At 38.4% G+C, this 13045-nt stretch overlaps 1 protein-coding gene across 1 annotated transcript in view; it reads left to right on the top strand.

Annotated features, from left to right (window-relative positions):
- Nucleotides 1-13045, top strand: part of okr (DNA repair and recombination protein RAD54-like okr) — a 57207-nt gene that overhangs the window by 23223 nt on the left and 20939 nt on the right. Inside the window, exons 6-8 of the mRNA XM_069837630.1 lie at nt 3397-3615; nt 7203-7364; nt 12726-12987. Coding sequence (XP_069693731.1) covers nt 3397-3615; nt 7203-7364; nt 12726-12987 — 643 coding nt within the window. The remainder of the gene's footprint in view (nt 1-3396; nt 3616-7202; nt 7365-12725; nt 12988-13045) is intronic.

Genomic DNA, 13045 nt, shown 5'->3' on the forward strand with positions numbered 1-13045 from the left:
AAGAAATGGCTTGCATTACTGCCTTAGAATCACAGGGAATAAAATTTTGCTGAACATGGATTCGTATCTGGATGTTTTGAAGGGCGGTTTATTGCACAAATTTCACTATTAAAATTAGTTGTTTGTTGGCCAATCTTGCAATACAATGAAAAACTGAAATGTCCCACCTGCTTGCGCTTCTTCTCCTTTCTCTAAACCTATTGAAGAGCCATCTGTGCGCATGTGTATACAGGATGGCTCATTTAACTTTATCACCTTCAATAACATTTCAATTGTTACTGTAAACAATACAACAAATATAAATTAATTACATATCTGATGGATGTAATGAAATTCTTTGTACTTAAAGAATTTTCAAGATATAGAGGTAGAAGTGTCCTAGTTTTAATGGCACGTTCTCCAGCACACTTCTACCACTATGCAGACGACACATTGGTCATCTGGACGCATGGAGAAGCAAAACTTCAGGAATTCCAAGAACACAACACTATCCACCCGAACATCCAGTTTATGAAAGAATTGGAAAAAGATGTTTGTCTCTCCTTCTTTTGTACATTCTCATCTCCAGGAAGTCGGATGGCACACTGGGCCACAGCATATACAGGAAACCGACATACACAGACCTATACCTGAATGGACGCAGCCATCACCACCCAGCACAGAAACGAATGGTCCTGTCGACTTTTCTACACAGGGCAAAGGGAATTTCGGACCAAGAGAGTCTCTCTTCATAGGTTCGACACCAACACCTATGTAAGATATTTCAGCAGAACAACTTAGGTAACAGAGAAATTAGTTTGGCCCTCAAAAGGACCTTCTCTGGCAAACCACCTGCCGAGAAAAAAGAGGAGACGAAGGGCATGGCATATGTCCTGCTTTTATGGCCCCACTTCAGGCAAGATTAGCAAGCTACTAAGGAAACACAGGATTAAGACGATCCATAAGCTGGTCACAAAGATCCAGAATTTACTGAGACTAGTTGAGGACGACCTTGGTCTTAGGATACCTGGTGTCTATAAAATACCTTGTGAGTGTGGAAAATGCTACATTGACCAGACAGGACTCACCATTATGGAACACTGCAAGAAACACCAGTGCAGCATAAGACTACAGTATCCTGGTAAGTCGGCAGTAGCGCAACACAGCCTGGAAATAGGCCACAAGATAGACAAGGCATCAGTTACTGGGACCTGGTAATCAATAAAACCATCAAAATCCAACTAGATGGCAATAATTTTAACAGAGACGGGGCTTACAGCTCAGTACAGCATGGAAACCTGCTATCAGCACGCTTCGACCAACCAGAACATGGCAGGTGGTCAGGACTAGGAACTAGCTCCTGATTGGCCTGCAGCGGGAAGCCCTATTGACAGCTTATATACCAGCTAGACATGATCTCGTGGCACTTCAATCCTTGAAGGAGATGGCAGAGCTAGTCATCAAAAGCTTGGAAGCAACTACACAACACATATGGCTGAGAACCTGAGAAGAGGTATTCTACAATGATCTGTTGACAGAGTGGATTCTTGAATGATTAAAACATTTATTTTATTACCTAAGCCATGTTGCTAATTTTTTTTTTTTTTCTGAGAGGCCACCTGCATTCCACAGTAGTATTTTAAATGTATTGGAAAGCCAAGAAACAATTCTTGTTATTGTCCCAAACTGGAGATCGATTGTGGCACTTTAATTCCAGAGTATCCAGGTCAAGACTCATTTTTCCCTATCCAGGCTGCACCATATGGAGGTGGCCTATTTTATACATATTACTGTCTCAAATTATATAGGCAGTTTATTAACAATATAAATATAATGTTGTTCAGAGTTGAAGTATGATTTATGGTGACTATTACACTTTTACTACGTCATACAACTTTTGACCAATAAAACGGTACGAAAGGACGTCTTTCAACCAATCATGGCTGCTTATCGCACAGTTTTATCGCATCTCTAGCATTTGTTTAATTTATTTTATCGCTTCCCTAGCATTTGTTTGTTTTTATCACTACCCTAGTATTTGTTTCTTTGTTTGCCAACATTTCAAACTGCACTGGTCTGGACGTCCAAAAAAAAAAAAAAAACAGAAAATTACAAACCACTCCAGTCAATGCACAGCAGTTTCAAATATGACTCGCATTGGCATTCAAGAACAAGAATTAATAAAGATCACTGGTCATAGCTATGCATCTTCCCTGAAACCCTATTTATAAATAAATGAAGAGCACCATCTGGAAATCCTGAATAAGTTGAGGAATACACCATGTACATCAACGAGTTCCACTTGTTTTACACACACATCCAATGTAACATCAACTGTACCACAAACCACTAAAATATTCAAATTAAAAAATTGTACTTTCAATAATTGTTTCTTTTAAAATTATTCATGTTTATTTTTTATTTCATCATCCTTAATTAAGAGTTTTCTTGTTTATTTCATTCAGGGGCGTATTTTGCGGGCTACCGGGGCTACCGGCGGTAGCCCAAGGAAATTGCAAAAGAAAAAGTTTATAATATAACATAATGTAATAATTTTGTATTATTAGTTTTACCATAGTAATTAAAATTAATGTAATTGTTAGATATATTTTGTGTAATAATAGGGTCAGCGGTAGCCCAAACCCTTTAACCAGTATACGCCACTGATTTCATTACTCCTAATTAAAACTTTTCTAACACTTGTTTATATTATTTAGGTTATGTTATAGCTTCTGCTATATGATATTATGGATAGTCACATATCAGAAATTGAAGGGTTTGCCGGAAGAAGGGCGTATACATCAATATGGTGAATTCAGATATATGCAATCCAAGATTTTAAAACGCACCTGAATAAAATGTTATACATGCATGTAGCCCTGTCCTGCAGGTATGTACAGTACGATCAAAACAAAATTTCGCTACTATAATTATTCACTACATTTTAAATCGTTTTCCCGAAGAAGGGCGTATAGGTCTATCCGCCTTTCTTCCAGCACAACCCTCAATTGTTTAATACTAAGATTTATAGAAAATCATCTGTCAAGTGACGTTGATTACTGAGATCCGGATAATTGAAGTGGAATGCAATTGTTGTAATAAAAATGAAACAATCAACAAAGCCTTCTTGACTAGTAACAGTCCACAGAGTTCAATGAAGATTTCTTGAAAAGGCATCAGCATCTTAACGATGGCTGGTTGGTCTAAAATGTTATTACATTTCTTCTTCTTCTTTATCATAACATAATCACCATCATCACAGTAGTAGTGCTGCCACTATCAGCACCCATACTATCTCCATCATTATCACAATAACTGTCACTATCTTAATATCTTAAAGAAGTGGACTTAGTTTTTTCAACTTTTGGTACATTATATTAATTTCTATGTAAATAAATTATGTTTGTACTTTTGCAGAATTGGTATAATGAGATCAGCAAATGGCTGTTGGGACGTGTGAATGCCTTAGCAATTGACTCTGGATCCAAGGATCAGATTGACAGGAATCTTGCAGGATTCATGCAAACATATACTCGCAGGCCTGTGAACCCAATTCTTATAATTTCCTACGAGACTTTCAGACTTCATGCATCCATCCTTCATAGTGGTGAAGTTGGACTGGTGTTGTGTGATGAGGTAAGTACTTATTCATTTATTCCTGTTTATTGGAATTTTTATTTTAGAAAATTAATTCTTCTGTTTATCCAATGATAGACCTATATAGATTGATTATGATTAACACCCAGTTTTGTCATAGATACTCTTACAAAATTTGGGGCTTAATGCACTTCCATTTTCTGCAAAGGTATTTTTCAATGTTACATTTGTTCAGATCAAATTTCTGCACATTTAAAGGACAAAACTAAAATTATTTCAGTCATTTATTATCATAATATATTGCTCTCTTAAATTGACTGAACATATTGGGAATTAAATCATTGGCTTTCCCAAAACATGCTGTGAAATGTTTCATATAAAATTTTTTATCTCGAAAAGGAAGCAAAAACCTGCAAAATTGTATTAAACTTTTTTGTTTGAAATATCTCAAGGAATAACTTGCTGAAATTAATGACATTATTTACGGTTCACCCTGTATATATACAGTGCATGCTGCCTATTGTAATCACAGGTAATGTTATCACTTTTATGAAATCCTATATGGAGAGATACTAAAACATGTACAGGAGAATGGAGAAAGTTACACAATGTAGAACTGCACACATTGTATTCTTCACCTGATATAGTTAGGAACATTAAATAGTCCACACCTGTGGAGTAATGGTTAGCATGTCTAGCCGCGAAACCAGGTAACCCGGGTTCGAATCCTAGTTGGGGCAAGTTACCTAGTTGAGATTTTTTCTGGGTTTTCCCTCAACCCAATATGAGTAAATGCTGGACCCCAGACTCATTTCACTGGCATTATCACCTTCATTTCATTCATATGCTAAGTAACCTGAAATGTTGATACAGCATCATAAAATAACCCACTAAAAAAGAAAAAAAAAACATTAAATCAAGACTTTTGAGATGGACAGGGCATGTAGCACATATGGGCGAATCCAGAAATGCATATAGATTGTTAGTTGGGAGGCCAGAGACAAAAGACCTTTGGGGAGGCCGAGGCGTAGATGGGAGAATAATATTAAAATGGATTTGTGGGAGGTGGGATATGATGGTAAGGACAGGATTTATCTTTCTCAGGATAGGGACTGATGGCGGGCTTATGTGAAGGTGGCAATGAACCTCCAGGTTCTCTAAAAGCCATATGTAAGTTGATAGTATAGTATTGTCTTGCAGTTTTGTATATTGTATTACAGTTACTTTAATTAGTGAATAAGCTTGTTTATATGAATAAGTAAATTTGAAAACTGAAAACAACTTTTTTTCGGTCATTGTTATCATTTGGTTAATGCTACCGGATTAGCCCATTCCAAAGTGATCATAATAAATCTCATGCACTATATATCTGTTTTTTTTTTCCTTGATGATTGTAATGACGTTTGTTTCAGCATTTAAATCCTGATAGTCTAGTGGGCAGAGTGGTGTGGGAGAGGGAACTGTTAAGAACAGATTTGGATGCTATGACAAGTGCTTCAATGTTATATTGTAATGTTTTTATAGTATAATTCCCCATTTAAAACTGGCAAGTGTTTTTAAATAAAGAGAGTCATTTACTAATTTTTGCGCAATTGTTTGAATATGACCTTTGTATGTGAGTTGTCTGTTAAAGTCTGTACCAAGATATTTGGTGCACTGACTTTCTGTAATTGTCTTTTGGCCAATATGTTACTCTGTGGTGGTTTATGTCATAGTCTTATCAGATGGTAGTAGGTTTTCTTGCATTTACTTGTATGTTGTTACTGAGGCAACTTTCTGTAAGTTCTTTTAGTGCTGAGTTCATTCTCTCATTTAGATTCTGGTAATGCTTGTGGGAGGCTGAGATGATTCAGATAACCAAGTCATCTGCATAGAATGCTGTTTTTGTGCCTGGAACTTTTTGTATTTTACTTGATAAATCATTATCGTAATATTGAAAATTTTAAGCCGCCATGGTGATGTAGTGGCTAGAGTGCTGGACTTATAATCCTGTGGACCCGTGTTTGATCCCTGGCATACCCCCAATTTATGACCTTTGTTGGGCAAGCCCATGGTCCAGGTAATACAGGGGTTTTCTCCAGGAGCTCCGGTTCCTATGTGGCATCCCAACAAATCTCCAATCTCATCTCATGTCTTGTCTTATCACATCATCGCGAATGTATAGTAGAGGTAAGCGTTCACTACATCGTATTGCACTCCTCGTACGAATCGCACACAATGGATATTTTAAGTGCAGTGCATTCACTGTAACGGCTTCACCTCATCGCCTCATCGGATTCCCCTATCAGCTGTTTAAAACATGACGTCGTATGATATTGACATTACTGAAAGCAGAGGAGTTGAGGTTAGGTCTATTAATTACGTCTGTTAGCGAATAAGAATTTGTAATTGCTTCATGCCTCTTAATTGAAGAGGAAGAAACGAAAGAAATATTGGTTACATAATATATTTGCAAGAAATGACTTGATTACTGTAACGGGAACACCTCAAATTATATAATTCTTCGCAATTTTCTACACGCGAAATAAGTTTTCCGTCTGCCATTTTGGCGCGACACTGAACATGGCACAACATAATAGTAACAGTTGACCAATTAAAATTGATTGATTAAAGGAGGCCATGATCGCATGCGTAGGAAATTTGCCTATCCAAGAAACGTGGATGGATTTGCTGAGAGGCGATGCGTCCGATATGATGTAATGAATGCAGTTACATAACAATTACAGTAAAGATAGTCTTTTACCGATCTGTGCGATTCGTCTGAATGCGGTTTGTGTGAAGATGAGAAGGTTTTGCTTTTGAGATACCATTTCACTCTTGTAATGGTCATTCTGTCCATGAATTTTGCTAGAAAACATGTGAATGAAATGGGTTGTAAATTTTTCTTGTGCACACTCATTCAGGGACATATTTATTTTATATGCCCTAAAACTATGACACATTCATTGATTAAAGTTCACGTTAACACTTTGTTTGTTAAAAACATAAAATTACTTAGTCACACGTTAAAAAGTGTTAAAATTTTCGACAGACAGCTCGTTTCGACGTGATGTTATGTCTTCATCAGTGTCTCCTGAACTACTGGTGATCTTGAATTCTGCAATGTGCATTTGTCGATTGTAGGGGTGGGGGTATGTTGCTCTTATGGTGGGGGCTGGTTGTTTGTGTGTTATGACATATCATTACATCGAATAATGTGTGGGTATTGAACTGTAATTGTGTATTAAGTATATGTTGTGGCTATGTTATTGTATTTTTATATATTTCGTATTGTTCTAAGATGTTTAATTATGAACTTTTTATGACACATTCTCTCTAGCTTCATATGCTTTTCTGAAAAAATCATAATTAACGGTATTTTATTTCCCTTAAAAATCTATTGCTCTTAGTTGGCTTTAATCTCATGAATGGTAACTACTTGGCCATGGTGAGGAGAAATTTAAATGTTCCTTTGAATCCAGCTTTTTAGTATTCTGACAGTAAATTATTTAGTGAAAATAAAATACTACCCCAGTTGTATCACTTTTTCTGTCAGTTATACTAGAAGAATTGTATGAATATTGCAGTTGATAAGAAAGTAAAGAGAGTGGTTTGCTGAGTTGAGTGCCTGTCATTATTTCTTGCAGGGTCATCGACTGAAGAATAGTGAGAACCAGACTTACCAGGCTCTGATGGGACTGAATGCCAAACGACGTGTCTTGCTGTCAGGCACACCCATACAGAACGACCTATTGGAGTATTACAGCTTGGTGCAGTTTGTAAATCAAGGAATTCTTGGGACTGCTCAGGTTTGTGTTAGGAAAAAAAAGTATATTTTAATTCTGTCATAAGAGAGAAGACACAAGATACGAGGCGCATCCAGAAAGTAAGTTTCCCGATGTTTTCCCCTTGAAAGTAAACGTAATTAGCCGTGTCAATTGCGCATGCATAACTGATCTATGACGTATCAATCATATACCAGCCGGACAGGTCCTGCCTGGTGCCAGTAGCGTCGCAACAGTGGTCCGAAATGGAAGCTCTTATTCCTTCTCCCGCCGCCTGCGAGGTTCGGTCAGTGATAAAGTTCTTTAATGCACAAAGCATTGCGCCAATTGAAATTCATCGGCAGCTCTGTCAGGTCTATGGGCCAAACATCATGAATAAGCAGATGGTGCGTCGCTGGTGTAGGCAGTTTTCCGAAGGTCGTCAAAGTGTCCATGATGAAGAGCGCAGTGGGCGACTGTCCCTCATCAATGATGATCGTGTTGAGCTGGTGCGGCAGTGCATCATGGAGAACCGTCGCTTCATGATTACGGAGCTGAGCAGCCATTTTCCGCAGATATCGCGATCCTTGTTGCATGAGATTGTCACTAAGCACTTGCTGTTCAAAAAAGTGTGTGCCAGGTGGGTGCCGAAAAACCTGACACCCGAACACAAAATGCAACGTTTAGGATCAGCACTGACATTTCTGCAATGGTATCACAATGACGGCAACGAGTTCCTCGACAGGATCGTCACAGGCAATGAGATTTGGATTTCGCACTTCACCCCGGAAACCAAGCAGCAGTCAATGCATTGACGGCATAGTGGATCTCCAGTCAGGACGAAATTCAAACAGATGCTGTCGGTACGGAAAGTGATGTGCACGGTGTTCTGGGACAGGAAGGGCATTCTGCTCATTGACTTCCTTCCAAGAGGTGAAACAGTGAACGCTGACCGTTACTGTGAAACACTGCGAAAATTGCGACGTGCCATTCAAAACAAGAGGCGTGGAATGCTTACTGCAGGTGTTGTGCTCCTCCATGACAATGCTTGTCCACATACGGCTCGGCACACAGCAGCTGTTTTGACGGAATTTGGCTGGAAGTTGTTTGATCATCCACCCTACATTCCTGATCTTGCTCCCAGCGATTTTCACGTTTTCTTGCACCTCAAGAAATTCCTGTCCTCCAGTGAGGGTTTTGGCAACGATGAAGAGCTGAAGAAGCCTGTCACACTCTGGTTCCATTCACAGGCGGCAGAGTTCTACGACAGAGGGATACAAATGTTGATCCCACGATACGACATGTGTCTCAATTCTGTTGGTGGCTATGTTGAAAAATAGCTGAAACATTGCTGTACCTGTTGCCAATAAATGTTTTCCTGAAAGTGTGTGTTCTTTTTTTTTTTAAATAGGGAAACTTACTTTCTGGATGCGCCTCGTACATAAGATACATTATTCATACACGAGATACATCATTAATTCATAGTTATCTGCCCAAGGGCAGGTCTTTCTCTGCCAACCCAGCATTTTGCAATTTTTAATATTTTTTGCTTTCCTCTTATTTAGTTTTTGCATATGATCCATATAAATAAAGATTTATTGAGTCATAATTCTTGAGGCTTGAGATTTGAATGCCGAGGTCAGCTATTGTGGTTAATAGATTCTACAGAAGGATTATTACACTGAAGTAGTATAGTATCACAGTTAACTCAGTTGCTATTCAGTAATTAGCAAATCCATTGTGAGAAACCCATGGAGGGTCAAGACCTACCAGCAGACTTCTGGCATCACCTCCACATTCCGTAGCAGTGGTGAATGATCGTCTAACCTCTATGGAGGTAATGTGTGGTTAGCACAATGATTTCTCCAACAATTGTAGTTGGCTGAGCAATGTACCACCTCTCTTACTAATCTGCAGTGGAAAGTATTGTTAATTATTACACTCACGAATATATAACTTGCTTATTTATCTTCACGTGAGAGAGAATGTGCCTCAGAACTTCATGAAGATTTATTGTGGGAGCAGTTATGAAACCATTTGGGCCAACCAGTACTTTCCAAATGTTACTTATTTATTTCCATGCTCATGATGCCTTTTTTATGATGAGTTAAGCATGTGGTTTTACCTCTTACTTGAGTTATGTAGTTGAATTTTGTTGTTAAAATGTCGTACAGAGCAAAAGGACCCGCAAATCATGATGTCGAGAATTAGTATTTAATATTCGAGGATATTTTGAACACGAAAAAGAGAAAGAAAAATTGTATTATTTTCTATTACAAAAGTAGTTAACTGTACTGCTGTTGCTGTCCCTAAACTCCAGTTCCACGAGGTACCATGAGCCCATGGGAGAGTCTGTGGTACATAGCACTACCACCAGCAACTAATGACACTTACCATGGGGTCCAAGTTCGGTGACTGTCTGTATACGACACTGCATCAATTGCAAACCAGAAATGGGGGAAAGAAATGAAGATGATAATGAAAATTGTTAAGAGTAGATAAAGTGGAGTGTGGTGTTGGAATGATAGAGGGAAAAGGGAATACCCTGAGGAAAACCCTCTGCAACGTCCACTTTATCCATCACAAATTCCATCATGCCATGGTTGGGGATGGAACCTGAGCTGCCTGGATGGAATATCAGCACACTAGCACTTGAAGCACAGACTTTCCACACAAACCTTAACAGTTGTAGTGGCTCGAATTACATTCTCCTCTGATGCCATGACACTTAAGACTGACTTTTGCCAGCACCGTGTAAACATTAGTGAATTTTGCAGCCAGATTTTCACTCTAGGAAAGTGTCTAGGTGGCAACAGAAGAAGCTAGCGAGTACTATCAAAACTAGCACCATGTTAATTGTGCTTTGCACATTAAAACTTGAATTGCCAGGATTTTAACCTGAGTCTCCAGCATGGAAAGCTGATACCATAGTCATTTTGATAAAGGTGTAATTATTGATTGATGTTAGCATGGGAAAAAAAAAATATATATATAGATATATATCGTCCCGCGCCGTGGCGTTGCGGTCTAAGGCATCCCACCTAGGACTCTCGTTACAGAATGTGCGCTGGTTCGAGTCCTCATGGGGGAAGAAATTTTCTCATGAAATTTCGGCCAGTGTATGGGACCGGTGCCAACCCAGCATCATGATGCACTTGGGGAGCTACGATAGGTAGCGAAATCCGGTTGTGAATACCAGCTATAATGGCTGGGTGGATCATCGTGCTAACCACATGATGCCTCCATTCTGGTTGGATGATCGTCCACCTCTACTTCGGCATGTGGGCGTGAGGCCAGCAGCCGGCTGGTCGGTCTAGGCCTTTCACGGGCTGTAGCGCCACAGATTATTATTATATTATAGATAGATATCATCGGCTTAGAGTGTAAACCTGCTAACCGCCAAAAAAGAAAATTTTACAAGGGAAGCAAAAAAATGAGTTTAAATTAACTCTGAAACTTTAGGACCAAATCCAAGTACAGGTACAAATGCCACCTGTACTTTGGATTTGGTCCTATGCCCACGTGCATCAACGTCGGTTAGTGTAATCACGGGTTAAAATTGTCACCTAACCGCTGGTTAAGCATTTTTACAGTGGATCGACCTCGGTTACGACTTAAATAGGAGGTTAACCACAGTAATTTCTAACCGGCCATATTCGAGCGGTTAAAAGAGATAACCAGTGATTAGTAGAGCAAGTAAAGCAAAATGGCGGCCAGAGCCACAGATGTTTATTTCGAAGACGATTATTATCACACAGTAGCCTACTTGAATTACTTGGATAGAGCGTGAGCATGAAGTTTCTTTAGTGGAAAGAGAGAATTCTTACGAGGAAATAGGTGACAGAAAATTTCAGGAGGTATTTCGTTTATCAAAATGTACAAATGGATCACTTGAAATAACACAAAAAGTCATATTTCTCCTATGGATCGGTTGCTTATATTACGATTCTATGTAACTGTTATTTCTCTACTAAAAGGGGTAATACTCGAATATCTCTTTCTCCATGTCACTGGCTGAACAAAGAGAGGTTATGTATGGATCTTGGGATAATGAACAGTTCGCTCGTGTAAATAAATGGGGTCCTGGATCGTATACACATTCCTACTAATCTTCTGCATCCTTTTCCTTTATAGATATTCCATCTTCTTATATATATATTATATTTAAATCTAGTAATTGAGTCTATCGATACTTCAACCTCACATTGGGATATAATCATTTTTGCATTCAGTTTTCTATTTTGTACGATTTTAACCTAACAACAATGAAAAGCAAAGAAATGCAACTCGCAAATATAACAGCGCCCAAAGGCAAACAAATGCAAAACGAAAATGTAGGACACGTTCATTTCGATGTAGAACGGCGTGAGCGCAGCCGTTTTTAGACGTTGACTATTATCTTTGTAGCGGTATGGATGCTTTCCTTTAGTAATTTTGTAGAAACAGTGTACCATCATAGACATTACTCTGGTTAAATGAGGTGTCAGCTAGCCATGTTTAAGTAATCGGTAATTGTGAATGGTGCACAGAAATTACATTTTAACCACTGTTACTGTTTAACCGTCGTTTCGTAATCTATGATTACTGCGTTTTTAACCGATGTTGATACACTTCGCCACTAAAGTGTCAGAGTTAATTTAAACTTAGCTTTTTGCTTCCCTTGTAAAATTTTCTTTTGGCGGTTAGCAGGTTTACACTCTAAGCCGACGATATCTCTCTTTCCTTTTTGAGATTACATGTGTATATGTTATGCAGGATTTCCAGAAAACAGATTACAGACTTTGAAACTAGGTAGAATTCAGAAAAATAAGTGATAAACATAAGTCCCAAAACAATGTCCTCGTAACTGCAAGCAGTTTTTCCTTTGAGATAGATTAAGAGTAATGCTACAGTCCGTCAAATGTGATGGATAAAATGTTTCACATATAGTTCACATATTATGCTAAGGTCAGAAACTTCATTTTGACTCTCTGACACATGTAATTTCTTTAGAGCTGTCTTTCAATTTATTGTGTACACTCTTCAGAGTATCACATGTTTGCAGCTGTTACCACATTCATGAGCAACCGGAAAGTCTCGAAAAAAATTCATGTTTTCTGTGATAAAGGCTAAGCACTCTGTACGAATTAGTAGGAAATACGTGTATATTGCACTTCCTATAGCAATAAGCATTAAGGCCTTTTATATTCGTAGGTATTATTTCTTGGAGCTGTGTTTAGTAAGAGTTTCTATTTTACTTATTTCTGTTAATATTGTCCACAGTGAAAGTCTGGAATTTTTCACTCTATATATTACAGTCATAAACAGAATTATGCAACTGTAAGTATTCTAATATAAATAAATTGATGTGTTTACTCTGTTTTAATGTAAAACGTCTGCACTAATTATTATTTACTTCTTATTTAGGAATTCCGACGTAAGTTTGAGACGCCAATACTGCGGGCGCAGGATTCCATGGCAACAGATGAGGAAAGGAAAAGAGGTCAGACATGTCTCGAGGAATTGGCAGCCATAGTGAACCGTTGTCTTATTCGTCGTACATCTGCGTTATTGTCCAAGTACCTACCAGTCAAGATAGAGCAGGTGGTCTGTGTCAATCTTACAGATGTACAGAAGAAAATGTACTCGAAATTCATAGCAAGTGATTCCATTAAAAAGACTGTACGAGGTGAGATGTTTCTGTCTGATTGAAGTGAAATTCTGTCCTTTACTTTGAAATATAAATG

The sequence above is a fragment of the Periplaneta americana genome, chromosome 10 (genome assembly GCF_040183065.1).
Source record: "Periplaneta americana isolate PAMFEO1 chromosome 10, P.americana_PAMFEO1_priV1, whole genome shotgun sequence".
Taxonomy (NCBI): Eukaryota; Metazoa; Arthropoda; class Insecta; order Blattodea; family Blattidae; genus Periplaneta; species Periplaneta americana.